Source organism: Indicator indicator, chromosome 1 (genome assembly GCF_027791375.1).
Source record: "Indicator indicator isolate 239-I01 chromosome 1, UM_Iind_1.1, whole genome shotgun sequence".
In the NCBI taxonomy this organism is placed as follows: Eukaryota; Metazoa; Chordata; class Aves; order Piciformes; family Indicatoridae; genus Indicator; species Indicator indicator.
Genome location: NC_072010.1, coordinates 62,075,447 through 62,097,754, shown reverse-complemented (window position 1 = coordinate 62,097,754; position 22,308 = coordinate 62,075,447). Strand labels below are relative to the sequence as shown.

General features: G+C 36.4%; 1 protein-coding gene across 1 annotated transcript in view; it reads left to right on the top strand.

Annotated features, from left to right (window-relative positions):
* The window catches only part of NALF1 (NALCN channel auxiliary factor 1), a 473,592-nt gene extending 454,501 nt beyond the window's left edge, over positions 1–19,091 (top strand). Inside the window, exons 2-3 of the mRNA XM_054389957.1 lie at positions 9,463–9,634; positions 18,796–19,091. Of these exons, the coding sequence (XP_054245932.1) occupies positions 9,463–9,634; positions 18,796–19,091 (468 nt within the window). The remainder of the gene's footprint in view (positions 1–9,462; positions 9,635–18,795) is intronic.
* Positions 19,092–22,308: the final 3,217 nt, after the last annotated feature.

The following is a 22,308-nucleotide window of genomic DNA, read 5'->3' as shown; positions in this document are numbered from 1 at the left end:
TATCAAGAGGATGGGGCCAGACTCTTAACTGGTGTCCAGTGGTAGGGCAGGGGGCAACAGGCACAAACTAGAACACAGGAAATTTCACCTAGACAGAAGGAAAAACTTTTTTTACTTTGAGGGTGATGGGACACTGGAACAGTCTGCCCAGAGAGCTTGTGGAGTCTCTTTCTCTGGAGACTTTCAAAACCCACCTGGATGTGTTTCTGTGCAACCTAATCTAGGTGTACGTGCTTTAGAAGGGGGGTCGGATCAGATGATCTCCAGAGGTGTGTTTCAACTCCTACTATTCTATGATTCTGTGTATTTTTAAAATTAGCTATTTCTCCTGCACGTATGTATAGTAATGCTGAGAGCTGGCCCTTCTGGGGTGGAATCAGAAATATTATTGGGTTTACTCTGAAAACTCTGGAAACACAGTAAGGGTTGGAGGAATTAGATCTATTTTTTACTTACAAGGACTGTCAGGTATCTAGATGTGAGAACATTTTAGACCACTGCTAACACAGAAGTGGATTTGGAAAGGTAAACAAACATCTGAATTTCAGGAATTCACAATAAGAAAGGCTGTGGGTTGGAAAAAAAAAAAAAGAAAGAAAAAAATCCTTAAATATGAGGTGAAAAGAATAGGTAGAAAGTGAAAGTGAGATGGGATGTCTCTGTGAATCTTCTTGACAACTAAGGGAAACAAATACTCTGCAGAGAAATGAAGTCAAATCTTTTATTAATTCTGAAAGGAAGTCTGAGATTATTTGTTTCAGAGATGTTGAAAGATTGTTTTTATTTTCCTGCTTGCTCAACAATTTTGAATCCTGCTCCCATGACTTGCTTGAGGTCTCATTGTGGAGCAATTGCTGAAAAAACACACAGCCTATGAGCTTTTCAAGACTGCACTAATCTCATCAGCCAAAAACTCTTGAGACTTATTTTCTGTTGTGAAGACTCAAAACTCATGCCCTGAGACTGATGCTATCTCAAAGTGGTACCTATAATGTACTCTTCTGTGGAGAGCCTTATGGAGTCCCTCTTCCACTCTATGAGACATGATCATTGGTCTGTCACACAAAATTAGCCAGAAGTCACAGATCTGTCTTGTCTTCATTGGAATTTTAATTAAATACTTCATTGTATTTGCTCCTTCAAATTAACCAATAACCAAAATTAACTGTCTTAAAGTTACAAGTTCAAGGGATATACAGTACGTATTAGATTTTAAGTGGCAAAACCTGATAAATTTAGGTATTTGAATAAGAATTTATAGTATTGATAGTACTTGAGAAATTCCATTTTAATCTCTGAATGTCAGCAAGAACATCTGGCAATAACCTCTGCTTCCAGCTCTACTCTTAGTGTAGGAGAATTTACCTGACAAAGATTTTTGTGTTGAACTGATTCGTCTCTGTCTACATGTGTGCAGAGTATATGATTGTAGTGTTTGAATAATTGGTTAGTGTCTTAAATATCTTATATTTATTTATCTTTATATGTGAATAAATGCAGAAAGGATCAAAAATACACCTCAAATTCTCTCCAAGATAAAACAGCCGTGGCATGGTTAATCTATAAAAAAGAAAAGTTTAAAAATAGCTCATGAATTACGAGCCTGCTCATAAAGAATAGAATTCAGAGGCATCATGGTTTTTGCGTGATGATAAACAACATATATACTACCTTTCAAGGGATTTCTCAAACTGTATTACAGCAAGATTATAGAAAGAAAACAGACAACAACAACAACAAAAAAAAAACCCCAAACCCCAACAACTCCAAACAAACCCCAAACCAAACAACACAGCTTCTTAAAGTGATTAAAAGCTTGAAGCCTCATGAATACTGTATTGTATGGTGTAAGAGCTCTGAATGCTGAATATGCAGACATGACCTGTCACTGTGGCCAAACTGCAGACACTTTGCACAGATCCCTAAATAGACACCTGATGCCTCCAACACTTCTGCAAAACCAGAGGTGAGAATATTTTGTTGCAAAATCTTTATACTGGTGAACACTAGATTGGCAGGTAGAATAGCAACAAATTTGTGCAATTTGCTCTATTGTTCTGTAATCTCCTGTGATAACAAGCTTCATTCTGCTGTGGCAGATATCTAGTCCTTTGCAGAGTCACGCCAGACTCGGGAAACTCCTCACTTGAAACTCCTCTTCTTGGGTGAGATTATTGGGTGATCTTATTGAACTGTTCAGAGAGTTTATTGTGTTCTCTTGGAAAACATGATTTATTGAATGTATAATCACAAACTGTCATGGCTCTAACTGCAATCCCATCTCTCTCTCTCTCTCTCCTTACATGTATATCGCCATCCAGGCAAGTTTTGGTGGATACTTCCAAAGAGTTTCAAGTGACCATAATTAAAATGAACTTGCATCAGTGATACAAATTATGTCATTACTAGAATCTACACTATGAGAGACTCCTTCACTTGTTATGAGTTGATTGGAGGCTCTCTGAACCCATAAGGGCTTATGTCTTCTGAGCAAGACTGGAGCTTTGCAGGCAGAAAAAAATCATGTCCCTAATTTGAGGAAGCAGAGTATATAAAGAGAGAGACTGTGCTGGCCTCCAGCATATACTGGTAGTCAGGAGTATCAATCTGCTGAATAATGTCAGGTTGAGCTGATTTATATAGACTACTATCACTTTGAAAGTGTTGGAGAACAGTGTTGAATACAGTGACTTTCCAGCCTTGATAGGTTGCTTAGTTCATGAATTCGGATGTACTTTTAGAACAGACTGTAAATCTTTAAATCAGGCCCCTGCCCATTGCAATCTGACTCTAAGTCAGTTGTCTTAAGATCTTCCAAGAAAACTGATCAGGCACTTTAGAAACAATTTGTTTTATTTTAATAATTTGAACATTTCAATATAGTCTCTGATTAGATGGAGTATTATTAAGCTCACAAAATCAAAGGCTAGTGTCTCCTTTTTAGTTTTTCACCAGATCACTTATTTCTGTAATGAGTTAATTTTCTCTTTCCTTTAAGATCACTGAAAGGGATGTTTATCATCTCCAGAAGTTTCTTTGTAATATTCAGTGAGAGCTAAGACTGAATTCTGATACAGATTATTAGTTCAGATTTTATGATACTGTAAAACAGTGAAGTTAATCTTTATGATGACCCCAGTAGATTGTAAGGCAAATCATCAGAAACAGAGGACAAGCACATCTGCTTTTTGGTCAACATCCATTCCTTGAAAAATTCTAATTTCTTTTGGCAGTTAGAAACGTTATATGTCTCTTTTTTAGCTGTGTCTAGTTTCTCTTTTAAGATTACCAAAGTGGTAGCGAGACATTGATGCTATCTCTTCTGCAGTAATTTCTCCATAATCAAATAAACATATTCATATTAGGAGCTGGCATATTTGTATCTTTTGGGTTGTCTTTTTCAATAAAAACAACAAAGATGTGAGCAGAGCTTCTTGTCTTTCCTCTCATTTATATTTGGTTAAAAGAGATTTTGTTATGTAGTATATGAACTGAAGCTAAGATCAACAATGCTCTGGCAAATAAATTTCAACCTTGGTTTACCTTTCCTCTATCTTCAAATACAGTAGCATGTGTATATTACACATGAAATTATTCATATAATAGGTAAAATAAGGAAATAAAGAAGCTTTTCTATTTACCATCATTTAGAAAATAATAAATATTTTTGTCTCTTAATACAATGGTTTTCATTCACTTGGCATCAAGATCTTCTGAGTAAATATTAAATTATTTAACTTACATTATTGCATCCCTGCAGATACATAAAGTATTCATTATGATAAAATAGAAATCAAACGTTAAAATAACCATCAGACAGATGTGTTTCTTCCCAAGTTACTGTAAACTTCAATTGTAAGTTTCAATAATATTAAAGAAACACTGTCATTTTGTGGTGCAGTCTTTTAACACAAGGAATTTAAAATATTCATGTAGAATGGGGTAACTGGAAAATATAATTTCGATTTTACAGGAAGCTCAGATTATTAATTTCTGTTCTTTTTGTATCACATTTGAAAAAATAAAAAATCCAAACCAAAATTAGAATTCCCTAGGGAAAAAAAGTGGCACATATGAGTGTGGATTGAGAGATTATTAATGTAATAAAATTGAAAAAAAAAAAAGGATGTGTATTTAAATGAATGTTTTATAAGAAAAGTCTGGATATAATTAAAAAATCTTTTCCCAGTATTTTTTTTTAATTTTGATAGTGTTAAAATAAGATGAAAAGTATAACTTAAAAAAAAAAAAAACAAAACAAAACAACTTTGTCCATTGAAAGCTTGTTGTTGTGAAATATCTTCTTTTCAGTAAGCCACTTATTTGTTTTGTATTTCACTTGATGGTACCATTGACTCTTATTGGCAAAGATAACTTAAGGAGGATTGATCTCTCCTCTGTAGTCACTATTGCTGTACTATTTGTGTGCTTAGCCAGCCTTATCCTGAGGCTGCCCAAAGTCTCAGAACTGAGCTGGGAATGAAGGCCAGCAGAAGAGAAATGCCACCAACGTTCTCAGATCTCATGGGCAGAAGGCTTTCTCTAAGAGCTGATTTTTCTTCCATAAAACACATACTGGCAGCCCTTACTGCTCAAAACTGACAAAGTTCCTGGGGGAGTTCACATTTGTAACACTATTCCTTGTCAGGCTTAATCAGATCTTGTACCAGTTAGCCATCTATATTTTAGTTGCGTAGTCTATATAAAATACACTTGTAAGCTATCTAAGAGACATCTCTGCATGTACAACATGATATATCTCAGCTGCTGATGCACAAAGCAGACACTGAGGTTGATTCAAGTGTTTCTTAAAGAAGATGCACTGTCACTCAAGCCAACACATAATACCCTGGTGACCCAGATATAAAAAGCTTTTAAAAGACTGCGCTGTACAGACGGTGCATTAGTTGGTAGATGACAGCAGCTATTACTTCTCTGCTGTACAGCATGAATAAGATTTAAAGTGAATTTTACAGAAAATGCTTTATCACAGGAAGAGTTAGATGTGGTCACTCAATGCTGAGATGAAGTCCATAATTACATTTAGATCTTATCTTTTATTTCCTAAATATATAGTTTGATATATTTATCTTTGCCTGCCCAGTGTTGAGTGGATATCTTTATTTGGGTAACCAAAGGCTTAGAAGGTTTTCTAACCTCTACTGTTAACTTTTCTTCAACTCTTCTGCTCACAAGATCTCAACTCATGAAGTGAACTACTACTGTTTTTAATTTCCTAATATATTCTGCCCTTTAAGGTTATGGATACTAAAACAAACTAAAATGAAGGAAAGGAAGGTAGGCTGAAGTAGATACTATTAAAATCTTTCATGGAAAGATTGAAACAGAAACACTAGAAAAGACATTATTGCGTGTGATAAAGAATACCACACAGAGACAGCAATTCACTCAAAAAATAAGAAAAAGCAAAGTATGGGATTTAAACATACAGTCTAACTTTAAATGGAAATATAATTCCTTTTAATAATTTGTACATTCATAACTATGAATAAGGCAGATATGAGCCTTGTGAAGTGGCTATTGGCCATTGCATATAAGCAGCAAATTGCTTACTAGCATCTTTAAGGTTAATTTTGGCTACAGAAATCAGATTGGAAAAGGGGAAACATAGCCCCCATTTTTAAAAAAGGAAGGAAAAAAACCCCAGGGAACTACAGCCAATCACTCTCACCTCTGTGCCGTGTAAGATCATGGAGCAGATCCTCCTGGCAACTGTGCTAAGGTGCATGGAATACAACAAGGTGATTGGTGACAGCCAACACAGCTTCACAAAGGGCAAATCATGCCTGAAGAATTTAGTGGCCTTCTTCGATGGAGTTACAGCTCTGGTAGATATGGGAAAAGGAACTGACATAATCTACCTGAACTAGTGCAAGACACTTGACACTGTCCCACACAACATCCTTGTCTCTAAGATGGGTAAAGAACTGGTTTAGATGGACAGACTCAAAGGGTTGTGATCAATGGCTCAACATTCAGGCAGAGACCAGTGACAAGTGGAGCTCCTCAGGGATCTGTACTGGGTCCAGTGCTGTTTAACGTCTTTGTCAGTGACATGGACAGTGGAATTGAGTGCACCCTCAGCAAGTTTGCCAACAACACCAAGCTGTGTAATGCGGTGGACGCACTTGAGGGAAGAGATGCCATCCAGAAGGATCTTGACAGGCTTGATAAGTGATCTAGTGCCAACTGCATGAGGTTCAACAAGTCAAAGTGCAAGGTCCTGTATGTGGATTCAGGCAAGCCCAGGCACAAAAACATTCTGGGTACAGAGTGGGTCAAGAGTAGCTCTGAAGAAAGAGACTTGGAGTGTATTGATTGATGAGAAACTCAACATGAGGCAGCAGTGTGCTCATGCAGCCCAGAAGGCAAATCATATCCTAGGATGCATCAAGAGGAGTGTGGTCATCAGGGCAAGTTGGATTAGATGATCTCGAAGGTCCCTTCCAACCTAAGGCATTCTGTGATTCTATGATATGTTGAAAATGAGGCTGATAGGAAAAGAGGGATTTTTCTCTCCATACACAGCTAATTCACAGTCATTGTCAATGAGTCAGCATGGGCTGAGGACCATTAAGGTAGAATGCAGCAAAACTTAAAAGGCCACATCAGCTTCTGCAGCCCAGATTTTAGTTAGTTAGTAGGTTAATTAGTTGCTCAGTTATTTATTTATTTATGAATGCTATTTCTGTATCTGCTTCTGCTCAGCTTACCCAAGTTATTGGAAAAATTAATTACTTAGACAATCACAGCCTGAGGTACTCCTCTGTATCGATAAAGACTGCAGAAATTAGTTCAAAATACTCACAAGCTTAGCAAGAATTTGAACTGAAATCATATCACACTGTCCAAGGCAATATTGTTAATTCTTTTATTCCAATAAGGTACAATTTCCTGATGTGTTTGAAAATGCCACTGAACAGAGCGCCTCTGAAATTCATGGAGGGCTCTTCCTTTTCAACTGGTAGATGATATTACTAAATTGTTTTCTGAAGACTCCATTTTCATACTGAGGAATGAATATGATTGCAAAGCATCAGGATAAAACAGTTAAAATTTAATTTGATTCAGAAAATTTACCGTATTGACAGAGAGTTTCTGTTGTGACTTCTGTCCACATTCTTTCTCTCCCATCATCCTCCACATCTACACAGTAAGAGCTATTTGATGATTTCTGGATTCCCTTTTGTATTATTATTTTGACAACCCAGGCAGTAGTACCAAATTTTTGTTCAATGAGGGGGAAAAAAAAATTAATCTTCATGAAGAATACTTCCTGGGTGTATCACACTGTTTAATAAGAACTGTGATGGCAACTTCAGTCAGGAATGACAGGGAAAGGGGTAGAAGGGTGTTGAATTAATCACTTGAAAACTGTGAGGAATTGGCAGCTGTAGAGAATGAAGCTGATTGAGCTTTTCCATTCTTCTCTATGGATATATCTCATGCAGTGTGACTCAAAGGATTCAGGCTATATACTCAGTCTGTTTTGACAGAAATGGGGTTTTTAAAAATCACATGTTTTGTGAATGTATGAGTGAGCAAGAATGAGAAGGGCAAGGACACTGTGGGCATATACAGTAAATACAACTTTATCTTCCCATCATTTTTTCAGTCTTAGTAAATACTGTTCATAAAATTAAAATTGGATTTGTGCAGTTGCACAGCTGGACACAAGTCAGCCAGTGCAATGACCAGGACAAATATAGAGCCGTGTTACCTAATAGTTCTGTCTGGCTGCCCTTTAAGACCAGAAAATACAGCTCTGACTCTGTCTAAACTCATGTGTGATATGAGACACGGGACATCCTAAAAAGAGACAATATCTGGACTACTATTCCATACAAAGAGACAAAAAAAAAAAAAAAAAAAAAAAGCACTGACCAAACCAAAGTTCTTCCTAATGTCCTGAGTGAAAAAGCACACACTGTGTTCTTTTAGTTTCTAAAAATTCTCCACACACAATTTTGCTTTCTTCTTTTGACTCTGAATCCATTTATTATCTGTAATGATTTGACAAACAAATGCTGTTTAGTGTCTGATTTTTTTCTGAAATATTGATTTATTGAATTGCTTGGTCACTGAAGTAACACAATATTGTTTCTGCTTCCAGACATTGGCTCGAAAGGCTACACTTTATCCTTACCCATAGTTACCACCACTGAAACAAGTTAAGATGAAAGTTTTGTAATTCTAGAACTAATACACTGAAATGAATTATAAAATTTAAGCTGCTGTTGACACTAATAAAATAACTGATAAAACATACTGAAGCCAAACCAAACTCTCAGCTGGATTACTTTCTTCTAGTGTCAGGTTTTGAATTTTCAGTAATTAAAAATTTAATCTAAGTTTCCTTTTTATTAAAAACAGTTCTAGGAAGAAGGAAAGTAATCAGCTGACTTTATAGTCTGTGATAAAGGAAAGGTAGTTGCTAAGATTTTCAGATATTCTGAATGAATACAAATAGGAACCTTTCAGTATATAACAAGCTATATAGCAAGTATCTAGCCAGTAAATAATGTACTTTAAAACAGGTAAGTGCAAAATAAAATGGGAAACAAGCAAACCTCCCAGGAGTCAGACATACAGATTTTTCATCATCTTTGTATCCTGGTATTAAATCCATTTATAGTGTATGATCACATGTAAAACTCTTCCATGTTCAAAAGACTATTTTAATTCCTATGACAAAGACCTTTACTCTGAAAAGAATAGGCTGCACATCAAAATGTGTATTTTGCTTTTTTTCATTTAAATAATGATAATAATTTTCATAATCACAGATCCTGCAGCCAAGGCGTCAGATGACAGCATCTTTAATGTGTTCCTTTTAGCTCCCAGATGTAGACATTGGTCCTCACTGTTGCATATTTATCTGCTAGTCTACACCTGTTGATGTTTAGGAACCCTAATGTGTGTTTTAATACTGTGGTCTGGATAAGGTTTTGTTTGAAGGGAAGCAGCACCACCTATCGTAACCTGATAGCATAGCTCTAAATGATTTAAAGAACAGAGCTGGCCTGAGGCCAGTTTTAAACTCTTTATTTTAAACTCTCTCTTTCATAGGTTTTCTTCCCAGACCAGCTTCACATGAGATTAGGATCTCAGTTTGTATATGATAAGGTACAGGGTCAAGGGTGTGTGGCATATTTCTAATGAAAAGGGGCATCTAAGAACATATCTGCTTACAAACTAAGATGAAATAATAGCATCAGCTCAGTCCAAACTAACTGTTGCTTGTAAGTGACTTAGCTGAGGTTTTCATTTCTGAAGAGGGAGGATAGTCAAAAGTTGAGAATATGTTTTAACCAGGTAAAATTCCATCCAAATCTACTTTCAGAAGCAGTGTTAAATGTAGGTGTTCAGGACAGCATGTTCTTCTAATAATGACAGTGCTATTGTCATCCATCTATACTTCTGGTTCTTCTCTCTTTCCAGACTGTCTACAAAGCCTGGCTCTGTTCCCAGTATTTTGAAGTCACACAGTTTCACTGCAGCAACAGAATTCCTTGCAAGCAATACTGTTTGGAGGTTCAGACGAGGTGTCCCTTTATACTACCAGACAATGATGATGTCATCTATGGAGGACTATCAAGTTTCATCTGTACAGGTATAGTATAGAAAATCTAATTTCACTTGTTTCCATAAACCTGAATGTGAAGGAGAGTGTGGGTAATGTTTTTTTATTAGCTCTAACTGTGAGAGCCTGAAGGATTTTCTCATCACAAAGATTTGTCGGAGGTGCTAGGATTTGAGCCCAGATTTAGTAATACACATTTATGCAACAGCTTGCCACTGTCATTAACCTTGCAAAAAATGCTAGAAGAAATGTGTCCTGGTTATTTTTCACACTTAATAATTTTGTAGAGGATTTCTGTTCCTCTGTGTCATGCAGTACTCAGAGAAAAGAGGTCCTCTGTCATGCAATATTCAGAAAAAAAAGAGAAAGTCAAGTCCAGTTTTCAGGGTGTTCGCCTTTGTTCAGCTGCATTCTCATGTCAGATAAACTAAGAATCTGAGGCATAGCATTGAAAACTGTGCACAGATCTTGGAAAGTAAATGTCAGAGGAAAAGTCTTTCACTAGTGAAGAATTTTAAGAATCTGTTGTTAACTTGTGAAGAACTGATCTTTTGATCCCTTCTTGAATAAAAAGTTTGGTTCCTTTTATATTCCATTCTGCCTCAAATACTATCCCAGAATGATCCAGTCAAAGAGGACATGATAGGGAAGAAACACCTTTAGTACAGGTACCTCAGGTACCCTTGAACTTTTTCCAGGACTGACTGGGAGTCATCCACACAAAATTTCACCTTTTAGCAATGTTATCTGAAGATTTCTAGTGCCTGAAGTATCCTGTGAGAATCTTGAAGATATTTAGGCAACTTATAAATCAATAAAAAGGGCATTTGAACACTTCAATCACTTGATAGCCTGGTCCAAGTATCTGAAATTAAACAGCATCCACCTTAAATTAGGGCTGCACTGGGAAGCCTGTTGCTAAATGCATTGTCCAAGGTAAGCTGTTTTAAACCAGAGTTAAATATAAAATTCCATAAATGCTCTATATCAGCCATCTCTGAAGAAGGCATAATGTTTGTGACAATTCATTTCATCATATACCCCATGTTTGGATTTAACAGGATGCTGATAGCGAACTATTTACTGCATTTCCTCTTCAAGATTAAGCCTATTCCACACAATCAAGCAACATGCATCCACAGGCAAAAGACAATACAAAGAAATGTAAGCTGAGTTACAATTTGTTAGTCATCGATAAGGTAGTTGTGCTTAGCACTTCGGTTCATTTCATAAATACTAATAACCTTCCAATATGTATACACAATAACAAAATTAACATTATTTTCCAAATTAAAATAGGAGAATTGAAGTGAGCGACTTAGGATGTTTTTATTTACAACATGTATGCTGTATGTGTGTTTGTGTGTGCATGTATGCACACAGGTGTGCACACACACATGAACAATGGCAAAAAACATACAATTAAGAAAAAAAATCTTAGTAGATTTTCTCTTAGGAAATACATATCTAGCTTTTCACTTTCCTACTATACAATTCCAAATTAATTTTGAAAATATATAAAATAGGTGAATTTGCAAAGTTCACTGACAGTCATTTCTCAGTTCCAAATGAAAAGCAGGTTCAGGGAAGGATTAAACTCATTTTATTGCAGGTATTAGTCATGTGAGTATCTACATATAAACTCTGTGACTAAGCTCTCACTTCAGTCACTGAAGATCTGATGTAGTCAGTAGAACTGAGAGCTATGCAATTCAGCTTAAGTAGGCATCCACATGTGACTAGCTGACTAGCTCTCCATGTCTTACTAACAGTGCTGACTGCACTTTATTTGCTGTTGCAGCTGCTATAATCAGGGTGACATGAATCTCAGCAGTTCACTAATATTTGGTTGAACTTTTTGTTCGAGTCAAGACCCTGAGCCTAGCAGAGCAGCTTTTGTATTCATGGACCCATAGGAGGCAGCATGCTAACACTAGACAGCTGTGTGTGAGATGCTGAGGAGAGGTACAAGACTGAAGTTCAAACTTTGCCTAGAATACAGGCCCGTTGTCATCATCAGCTTACTGTAATAGGACATCCTGCCAGTAAACATTGAGAGAATAGACTAATATCTGCTATGGGATTAAAGAATTACCCTTCTCTACAACTTAGTGAAAACAGAATGATATCATGCAAAGCACAGTGAGTTCAACAGCAGTCAAGATACGCTACCTCAGCATAGCTTATGCCTTAGTTCTTTCTGCAGAAAAGCAACTGAAAGCAAGTCCCTCATGTCTTGAGGGACCTCTTCTTCTGATGAATTTTGCAGTGAGTTCCTATCTTGCAGACATGTTCTGAGATTTCTGGTTACTGATCCTGCTTGTCCTGGGGTGAGTGAAATTCACTGGCAAAACCCAAAAGAGTCTGGCTGAAAGTAACTTTATTTGATATTTAGGTGTTATAGCTGGTTGTCTGGTGTCTCCATTTGACCTAAGTTCCCTGTGAAGCTGGTTGCCATTGAGCTCTGCTACAGGAAGCACAGCAGGAGCAAATTTTGTCCTCATGAACAGCATTTTACCACCACCCATCACTCATTTAAATTAGAATTGAATATCTCTCCTGCTCCTAACTCCAATGATATCCCATGGAGAGAAATGCCACAGGTTCTTTTATGAAATTTTGACATGCCTTTTCAGAAAAATCCAACAGGAACTGAATTCAGTTATGTCAGTATGCAATTTTTTTCCCCATGAAACTAATGGAAGAGTAGCTGACTAAGAAACACTATTAATTACAAAATATTGTCTGGAGGGGGGACCAAAAAAAAGGTTCTCCTCTGCTTATAGAATGATTTATTTCTGAGAAACATCAAGAATTTCTGGATTCAATTTTCAATAAGAGTTTAGAAGCAAAAGCTTTTATAATAAGGGCTTCCCTTCCTTCTCTCCATGGCAACAGACTGTTTCCTCTAAGACTTAGTAGAAATGTAAGTTAATGGAAGGACAGAGGATTGGTTTCTACACAACATTTCAATACACTGTGGAAGAGAGCAAGATGTACATATAACCATTACATATTGTTTTCAAATGACAGATAGGTAAAAGGATCTGCATGTATGGCACCAACTGCTTTGACAATACTGAGCCACCACTGCCCCTTGTCCCTCTCCAGCTATGTCTATTAGCTGAGGCACCTGCTGGGAGTGAGGGAATGAGGAAAAGGCAGACAGGAAACCCAAAACTGCTATCCACATCTGGAATACTTTAGAATGCAGAATTAGGGCTAGCTGTATTGCTGAAGACTTTCTTTGTATTGACCAAGACTTTTTGTAACAGAATGGAGCCATCACCCAGCAACAAGTTACAGGCAGGAATCACAGAATCACAGAGACATTCAGGTTGAAAAAGACCCGCAGGGTCACCAAATCCAACTTATAACCCTACTCTACAAGGTTCACCCCTAAAAAATATCCCAAATCATCACACCCAAACAACTTTTAAACACATCCAGGGTTGGTGACTCAACCACCTCCCTGGGCAGCACATTCCAATGCCTGACAACTCTTTCCATGAAAAAAATTTTCCTAATGTCCAGTCTAAACCTACCCAGTCGCAGTTTGAGGCCATTCCCTCTTGTTCTATCACTAATTACCTGGGAGAAGGGGTCAGTACCAGCCTCTCTACAATGTCCTTTCAGGTAGTTGTAGTCAGCAATGAGGAAATCCCAGACACATGGTCACACTCTTCACCTGTGCAATATATGTTGTGGAATTTAACGGAGCACATAGGTTCCTCTGTGAAAGAAAGGAAGTGAATCTGTTGAGCAGCAATAAGGCAGAAATTAACTTCTTCCAAAACAAGTATGGCACCCTCTGGTACTCTCTAAAGAGCAGTGCTGTAAGAGTGAGTCTTCTACCACCAGGAGGAGAATCAAATTTGTCTGCTTTCCTGTGCTGAAAAATATCAGACTTGATATTTTTCAATCTAGAAAGAAAAATGAAAGGGAGAGAAGAATTTCATGTGTTCCAATTAACATCTCAGTTGCTTGAAACTCATGGTGTGAATATTCTCCTATTCATCAATTTTTGGCAAATATCAGTAACATATGTTTATGTGATCTGTGCAAAGTAACACTTCCTCAGAAAGTCCTCTTATTTTAAAGAGGAATATTCACTAGAAATTAAACTCTGTCATGCTTCATAGCACATACTAATGTTTCTAAGGCCATAGGGAGAATTACTACAGAGAATTCTCAGCAGTCTGTAGGAGTTTGTTGACTAACAAAGCTCAGCAAAGGTATTGGGAACAATTCTTTAAACTACAACTTGCCCTCAAGGGGTTGATGTGTGTCTGGGTTTCACCAGCAGGTGATGCTCTGATTTCAGTACAATTTGAAAAGCAATTTCCTCGAGAAAATGTGATATATAGAATGCACCACAGTCTGTCTTTTCTTTGTAGAACAATTCAAGAAGATAATATCTCTGAATTCAATGCACTTCATGTTGTCCTTGTCAAACTCCAAAAAATATATATACTTGATCCAAAGTCTTACTTTAAAAATAACTTATAATAATGTGTCATTTGCCTCCAGCCTACACCTATTCGTATGTCCTAGTATACCAAAATATTAAACTAACATAGACAGGAAAAATCCCACTTATGCTTGACAAGCATGGTTTAAATTTTTACTCACTATGGATCAGCTTGCAAGGAAAATTTAACCTTGGATCTACCAATGAAATAGCTCTTTTAATCTAGTTTTATACTAGTCTTGAATATTGGGAATTTCCCATGAAAGTGGTTCTATATCATAATAGGTTTATTAGCTGCAAACATCATTCTCCTATAAAAACAACCCAGACAATTAAATTACTGGTATCCCTGAACTTGCTATGGTAGCATAGATTTATATAAACCTTTGCTTTCACATCGTAGTCAACAACATACAATGATAAACAAAACTAAAACACAGCAACCCAAATCTCCTCTGATAATTAGAATGGAGTCTGAAATGGAAGTTAGACTTTTCAAAAGAGCTGGACAGCCTTATTTACCGGTTTAGGAATCATGTATTTGACTAAAGAATAATTTATTTATCTTTAAGCCTTCTCCTACATTTAATTTTATTACCTTTTATAATATGAAGAGTATAAAATACATGTCTAAACAGAAGCATCATAATCTGTCGCAGACATGACAATTTAGAAATTGAGAGGACTACCTGGATAAGATCGAAGAGTGCTGCCTTCCTGATCAGATGTAAACAAGTAATCAAACCTAGTCTTATAGTATCTGTGTGTTCTCTTGCTTCTGTAGTTGGAAAATGTTAATATTGGAATCTCAGAAATAATTCTTCAGAAAGAGAAATGTCATGCAGAGTGTTGGTGTTCACCAATACAGTGATGTCACTGCTGGACGGATCACTTGTGGCAGACATTATTTACTTTGGGCTTCACAGTGAACTGGAGCATTCAAAACTTCTGGTATGCTACATCCACTTATCTGGTTTATTCCTCCAGTTCGTGGTCTTTGTCCAAGCAGAGGAAGCTTCATATGCCTCTCAAAATAATCAGAAGTCTGTGTTTGAAAGGACTGCAGTTTAGACTTGTACAGAAATAAGAAGAGAAAAAAAACCACAAAACCCAACAAAACCAAAACACATAAAATAAGATCTAATTCATTTACTTCCTAAAATATTGATGTATGACAACAACAAATATATCAACCAGACCAGTTTTCTTTGATGCAGAATAGTATAGCTCCGTAGCTTTTTGTGTAACAAAGGAACAAAGTAGCAGGCCAAGCTAAATCAACTGCTGCGGATACAGATCCAGCTACACACATGACATGTCGTGATAGTGTTGGAGTGAGATGTGGAAATGCAAGCACTTCTTTTGCATATTGGTTCCTATGCAAAAGGCATGAAAATGTTCAGTCAGAAACCACAGCATTCTCTGTGTTAGCTGGTGATCTGTCTGATCAGCAGACTGTGCATGCATAGTCTTTGCGATTTTAAATTTTGTATAAGAACTTATTTGTGGTTTGCTGCTTTTTTCCCAAAGCTGTTTCCACCACAGGTGAATATGATGCTCATACTGTTTCCTCTTTCTCTTTCAGTATTCTTCAGCTGAGCAGGATAAATGAGATTTATCTATAACCATGTCTCCATTGGCATAATCTCAGTCAAATGATAGCCTTAATTCTTGCATCAGCATTAGCAACACACACTCTCTACATGTTATCGCTATGCTGAACATCAAAATGTTATCTGTGTTGAAAAACCACCCAGTTACACAGAAAAGAGATAGCTTTTATGTGACCTTCACGAGTGATACAACATCTGTCTTCAGAATACCTTAATAACAAAAATTTAACCTAGCAAATTCCAGATCCTTGATTAAGATCAAGGTCTAAGAACTTCCATATGGAATAAGGTTTCTGCTGGTGAAATATAGGTGAGTGCTGGGAAAAGCTGGGACATGGATGTCCAGGGCTGAGCATTTTAAGTGAAAAGGGTAAAACAAAGTATGTTTTGAGCCAGTAACAGTTGGTAAGTCAGTCTCAGAAAATACAATTACCTAACATCCAAGTAATAGAGAGTAATGACTCCTACAAACTGACCTATAAAGACAGAAGAGGAGGAGGGAAGCTTTGGTGATTTGGGGGCTAAAGATATCATTCTAATTTCTTATCCCAGACCCTGTGTCCACATACAGTATTTTAATAAATGATTATTGAAGGCTAATGTACCCAGTTTTCCAGGGTTTCTGGTAAGCCAGGTGTTTGTCTGTCTGAGCAGATTGACTGATTAGTTTCAAGGGATCAAAACTGATAGTTATGGCTGTAAACAAGTATGTAGTCAAGCACAGTCATGAAATTTTATTCTTTCAGTGTAAAAGGCCTGACCAAATTTATCTACATGTTCTGCAACTGTCATATGAATAGTGGTTCCTAACTGCAAATTCAAAACCTAAATTCAGTTGCTGAATTGATATAAAGAGGAAGTGTAATTCTGCATTAAGGAACAAGTCCAATGCAGCTGTGAATGTGGAGCTGCCTTAAATTTATTGTTTAGGTCATTAAGTGTATATGTGTTATCTAAATACTTTTTGATTACCAACTTGTATATATAGGTTTTGATTTCAGAAGTCTAGGTTTTCCTATAACAAAAAAGGTAGGAAATACATGTTTGGATAGCAAACAAGGCTCAATGAGATCAAAGCATTAGCCCTCTGTTTCTTCAATTGTCACTAATGGTTTGAGATACTGTAGTCACAGAACAGATCATATAATTACCTGCTTTGGGAGGCACTTCCTGTATGTTACCATGTTTAAAATATGATGTTAGTAATAAGACTACTTTATTGTACTTGCAATAAGCATCATGTTTAAAATACGATGTTAGTAATAAGACTACTTTATTGTACTTGCAATAAGCATCCATCCACAAGTTCAAAAATGCAGCAGAATCTCTTTAAAAACATGAAGTATATTCAGTAATGATCTGAGAGAGAATAAATAATTTTCAACCATTGGTATGCTACCTTGAGTATCTGACTGCATAGGTGCAAGAATTGCCTGATTTCCTATAGAGAAAACCCTTACTTTACACAAAATCAAACAGGCTGTTCTTGCTGACGTATTTTTTAAAAATGTATTAAATCAAAAAGTAGATGCAACTTTACATTAACTTCTGTAAAACATAATAGACTGTATAGACTGGGTAGACATAGTACACTGTTGCATAGTAGACTGGTGCTGGCCCATCTCTTTTAAACTACATTCTTACCCTGAAAGGTTGGACTAGATGATCCTTGAGGTCCCTTCCAACCTGGTATTCTATGAATCTGTGAATCTTCCAGTCTACTTCCAGTCTACTTCCAGTCTAGGTTTAATCTGCATTTTAAGATGCTCACCCTACCTGATGTACTTTTGGTTTAGTTGCAGATCAGTGTTATGGAAGTGGGAACAAAAGAGTTCAGTTTTCTTTTTTTTTTTTTTTTGAAGGTGTGCTCCATTTCTTTACAGATTATTCAAGACAAACAGTCTGGTGGCTGGACCTAAGAATGTTATGCCTAAACTTCTACATACTGCTTTTTGAAAATAGTGTTGTTGCTGTGATACATCAGATGGAACATAATTCTTGTTCCAAGAAGCAAAGTTAATTTATAAATTAGGTCAGCTATGTAGCTGCTTTCAAAATCTTTATCCTAATATGTCAACACAGATCGGTTTGGTTTCTTTTCTAGTAAAACCGAGCAGTACCCTAGAGCAATTATTTACTGCAAAATTGCTATAAGATTAGTTCAACAGAGGTAAAGTGTTTGTCCATTATGTTAGACATTCTTGCATTTGACCATTAGTTAAACAGACTAATTAGGTTCTTTTAACTTATTAGAAAAGAAGATTTGTGAGAAGCACACAGAGCACTCTGGTTATATTAGTCTCCTATAAAGTAATGCAGACACAGCATTAGTAACTTCCAAAAATATAGATGTCTTCCAGAAAAGACAGAATTCCTCTAATAGTTCAAAAAGTCATAATCAGATCAAGCTGAGTAACTCAGTGAAGTTCCAAAATCAGAAATGGCCTAGATGTATAGTCAGAAACACCAAAAGATCAAATTGTTACATGGCAAGGAAAGGTTGTTTTCACCTCTGGGATATGCTGAAGAAAACATCCTACCTGAAGGAACTCAGCTGAGGCAGGATAAACCAGTGAACTCTGAGCAGCATTATTTGGAAGCTGTTCATGTAAAGCTGTTGGATCTGTATTGATTTGACAACAAATATTGTCAATATTGTCACTATATCAATTATTTGTTATTTAATGCCTATCTTTTCCTGTACAGTGATGTTACAGTATGTGCTTGCAGACTGAGGAAGAACTTCAAGATATTTTCAAATTTTGTTAAAATTAGTTGCTACTTAATCATTAATTGTTGCTTTCCAAAAAGGAAGGATTAAAATAGCCTCGGCATCCAAAATCAATGATTACTTTTGAATGCCATTTCTTTACACACTCATTGTCATACTTCTGTTGAATGATCTTTTGATGCTGCTTCCTGCTAGATGACACAAATCTCTTCAACAACTCTAATTATACAGAATAGCAAGTGTTTGAGGGCCTCAGGTGCGCAAAAGATTTGGATTTGATAGCTTAGACTATTCTGTTGACTGCTCCATAGAACTATCAGTTTTTGCCCAACTTTTGTGTCCTTGATGTTGATTTTTCCATGTGTTTACCTTACAGGGCTCTATGAAAACTATCCAACCAATGCAGAACCAGAATGCTGTGATGTCAGATGGGGACTATTATCAGATCATCAATCCAAAGGGACTATAAAAACAAGTGGCTCAACAATGTGTCACGGGACATCGCTCACAGTTTCATCAGCATCAAGACTGTGTAACAGCAGACTTAAACTGTGTGTTCTTGTATTAATTCTCTTACATACAGTACTTACAGTCTCAGCAGCACAGAACTCAACAGGACTGGCTTTTGGAGGCATAACAGCTTTGGAAGATAATTCATCCAACGAGGAATGAAAAAAAAAATCATCTTATGTGATAGAAACAGGTCTGAATGACCACAGTCAAAAATAGTGAGGACTGAGTGCTTTACTCTCAGATCTCTTCTTGAATAACCTTTTGGGTAATATGAAAAGAATGGGCCACTACCCAAACAACAAGGACACGTGAACACAGCTTTTTATTGACTAAAAGGCTGTATGGTGACTTAAATTTCTCACACCATTTTATACACTGTGTTTTAATGTTTGGAGTTTCTTTTTTGTTTGTTTTTTTGCACTTGTTAATACAGGATTTTATTTTTGGGACGATTTCTCAAAGCTAAATTAAGTCTTTTCTCTGTCAATATATTTCTAGTCATTGTGTGTGTTCATCTGATAGTTCTGTCTTTTATGTCCTGTCAGTTTCTATTAGAGGAATGACTGCTATGATTCCATGACATAGCAAAAAATACAAAAACAAAAAACAAAACAAAATACAAAACAAACAAAAAACATAAACAAAAAAAACCCCAAAACCAACAAAAAAAGGAAAAAATAAACAAAAAGAACAGCAAAACAAAAATTAACAAGATTTTTTTTTTTTTTTTAAAAAAAGCAACCACAAAAACCCAAACAAATCTAACTGTCCTCTTACCCATGGGAACCATTCATCTCCTTTCCCCTTCTCATCTCCTGTCGCAGACAACATACATTTCCTTCTGTCTGTGTAATCACAATGAATGGGTACACAATTCTAGTGTGCCTCTGCCACTGTTGCACAAACCAGTTGACTGAGCAAACCCAAAAAGGAGCATGAAGGGGGTTCCTTTTAGCTGAACAAACAAGTGCTCTCCTTACAAGGTGGGATTGGACAGTGAAAAAAATGTAAAGAAATATATAACAAACTGTTGCTCCAATACCCATTTTGAAGAAGTCCAGTCCTTTCTCACTGGTCAGTTGAACAGGAGCAGCCTTTTTTAGATATGCTATGGAAAACCAGTTATGCTCAGCAAGTTATGTAGTTGGGAAGCCTTCATATTGGAGGTAAAGGATTGGCATTCATTGTGAATTACGTTTTGAGTTCTGCTGTCACATAACCAGCAGCTTTCCATAAGGAATGGGAGCAAAGAGCTTCTAAAATCCAAGTCTTTTCGTCTCAATAAAATTCCACTAGAAGCCTTTTAGCATCTACAGTACAAAGTATCTCTTTGGTTTTGACTCCATTATTTTTCTAACACTTACATGTTGCTGAAAGTTATTCTAGTTATTAAGGGTGCACAAGAGTGTGTTAGCACAGGTAAAGAAACTTTTTTTTTTTTTACTATAGAACAACCATTTTCATAAATGTGCAATAAAATCAGTAAAGATATACTAGGATATGAGTAGTTAAGAGAAAAAATGTAATATGATTGCTGATTTTTCATTGGGGTGGTTTTTAATTTGTTAACTTTTATTTTTATGGGAACATTTCACCTGCTGAGTGTATGAGAATTTGCTTTTTAAAAAGGCTTTTTAGAGTTTACAGTAGAATCAATGGAAGGAAAAGTTCATAAGGGCTGTTTTTAAAAACTTTACATTCCTTCCTATTCTCTAACTACACTTGGGAAGTGCACTTTAGAGATGTTTGCTGTGTAGCTGGGAGATGAAGGAAAACTATAGGAAATGTTCTCTTAGGAAATAAAACATAGTTACCTACTTTCTAGCTATGAAATACCCCTTGATAAATATTAATGTTGTAAGAAGATTTAATCACTGGTGCATAATGCATTTTTGTATACACTTTGTGGTCTGTTAAATTCTGGAGAAAAACAAAAAGAAGATAACCATGCTGCTTAAGCGGTTCAAGGTGCACATGTAAAGCTGCGAAAGCTCAAATATTTTACAAGAGTATGTGTTTTGATAGTGTTTTACTACAACTTGGACTGAGGAGCTTAAAATTATCTGTGCACATATGGCAACTACAAAAAGCACCAGCTAATGCAAAATTCTTCAGCAGTGGTTTCTTTCTATAATTTCTCCCTTCCCTTCCTTGCACATGCTATACTTTGTTTAATAAAACATGGTGCTTTTTAGTTATTTTATTTTGTGTTAGAGGCACATGTATTAATTATATTGAATTGATGCAAAAAGTGGGGAAAAAATGTAGAAATGCAAATGAAAAAGCCTTAACTAATGGTAGAATGTAGACTTTTGAAAGGACAGAGATGTTATTGAAAAGTGATGGAGCAATAACTGGGCAGTCTTCTGGTGCTGTACAACAGCTGATGAGTCACTTCTGAGAAAGCTCTTATTAGGTGAGCTCTTGTTCAACTGACTTCTTAATTCTAGTAAGTGTACATGGTCAGTAAACAGTTTGTTATAACCTTTATCTACCTCTGCTGTGCAAAGGCCATCCAACATCCGTTTCTGTGACATTCCTCATGGTTTTATGTTCACATCATTACTCAGTGTCATCTTTTTCTACATTGTACCAATATAGTAGCAAATCTGGTTCATGCCAATTGAATGGGTACATGAAAAAGCATTATTATTTCTGTTTGGCCACACAGTGAACTAATGTAGAGAGCTGTCTTTAAGGCATATTCTTTCTTTTCTCCTGCTCTTCTTCATCCTTCATCCCTTATTTTTCTATTAAAAATGTTTTCAAATGGTGTCAGTGAAAAATATGACTCCTCCACTGCTTGGCTACATTGAATCATGTGTCATACAATATGAAACAGACCTGAGGAAATACAGTGATGACATCATCAAATGCATAAAGTAGCCAAATTAAACTTGGGCAAAATCAAGCAGAAAACAATTACGGACTTTCAATTATTACACAGGTATGAGATGTAATAAATTCCTCTCCCTCTCCCCACCTGGAGTTAGTGCCTGCAGTTCAATGGTCTGTGATTTTTCTCTGTCATCTTTTTGAGGTCTATTTCTTTTATTTTTGAAACAAAGAGTCATGTTGCAGAGATTACTGCTGGGGTATCTGTTGCTATCTTCACTCCAGCATTGTGGTATGCAGCTTCTCTTGATGGCACCTGGGACATCAGGAGTAGACAAAGACTCTCCTATGAAGTTAAGCAACACGTAATCATGTATGATGCAAAATTCCATTCCATCCATTCCTCATTCGTAATAGTTTTCCTGGCACAAACGTAAGCATGCTTGATATTGTGCACATATTACTTTATTGCCACAATAAATTTGCATCTTGCCACTGCTGTAACTGCCATCTTGTTCCATTTCTCCTTGTACTGTATGCC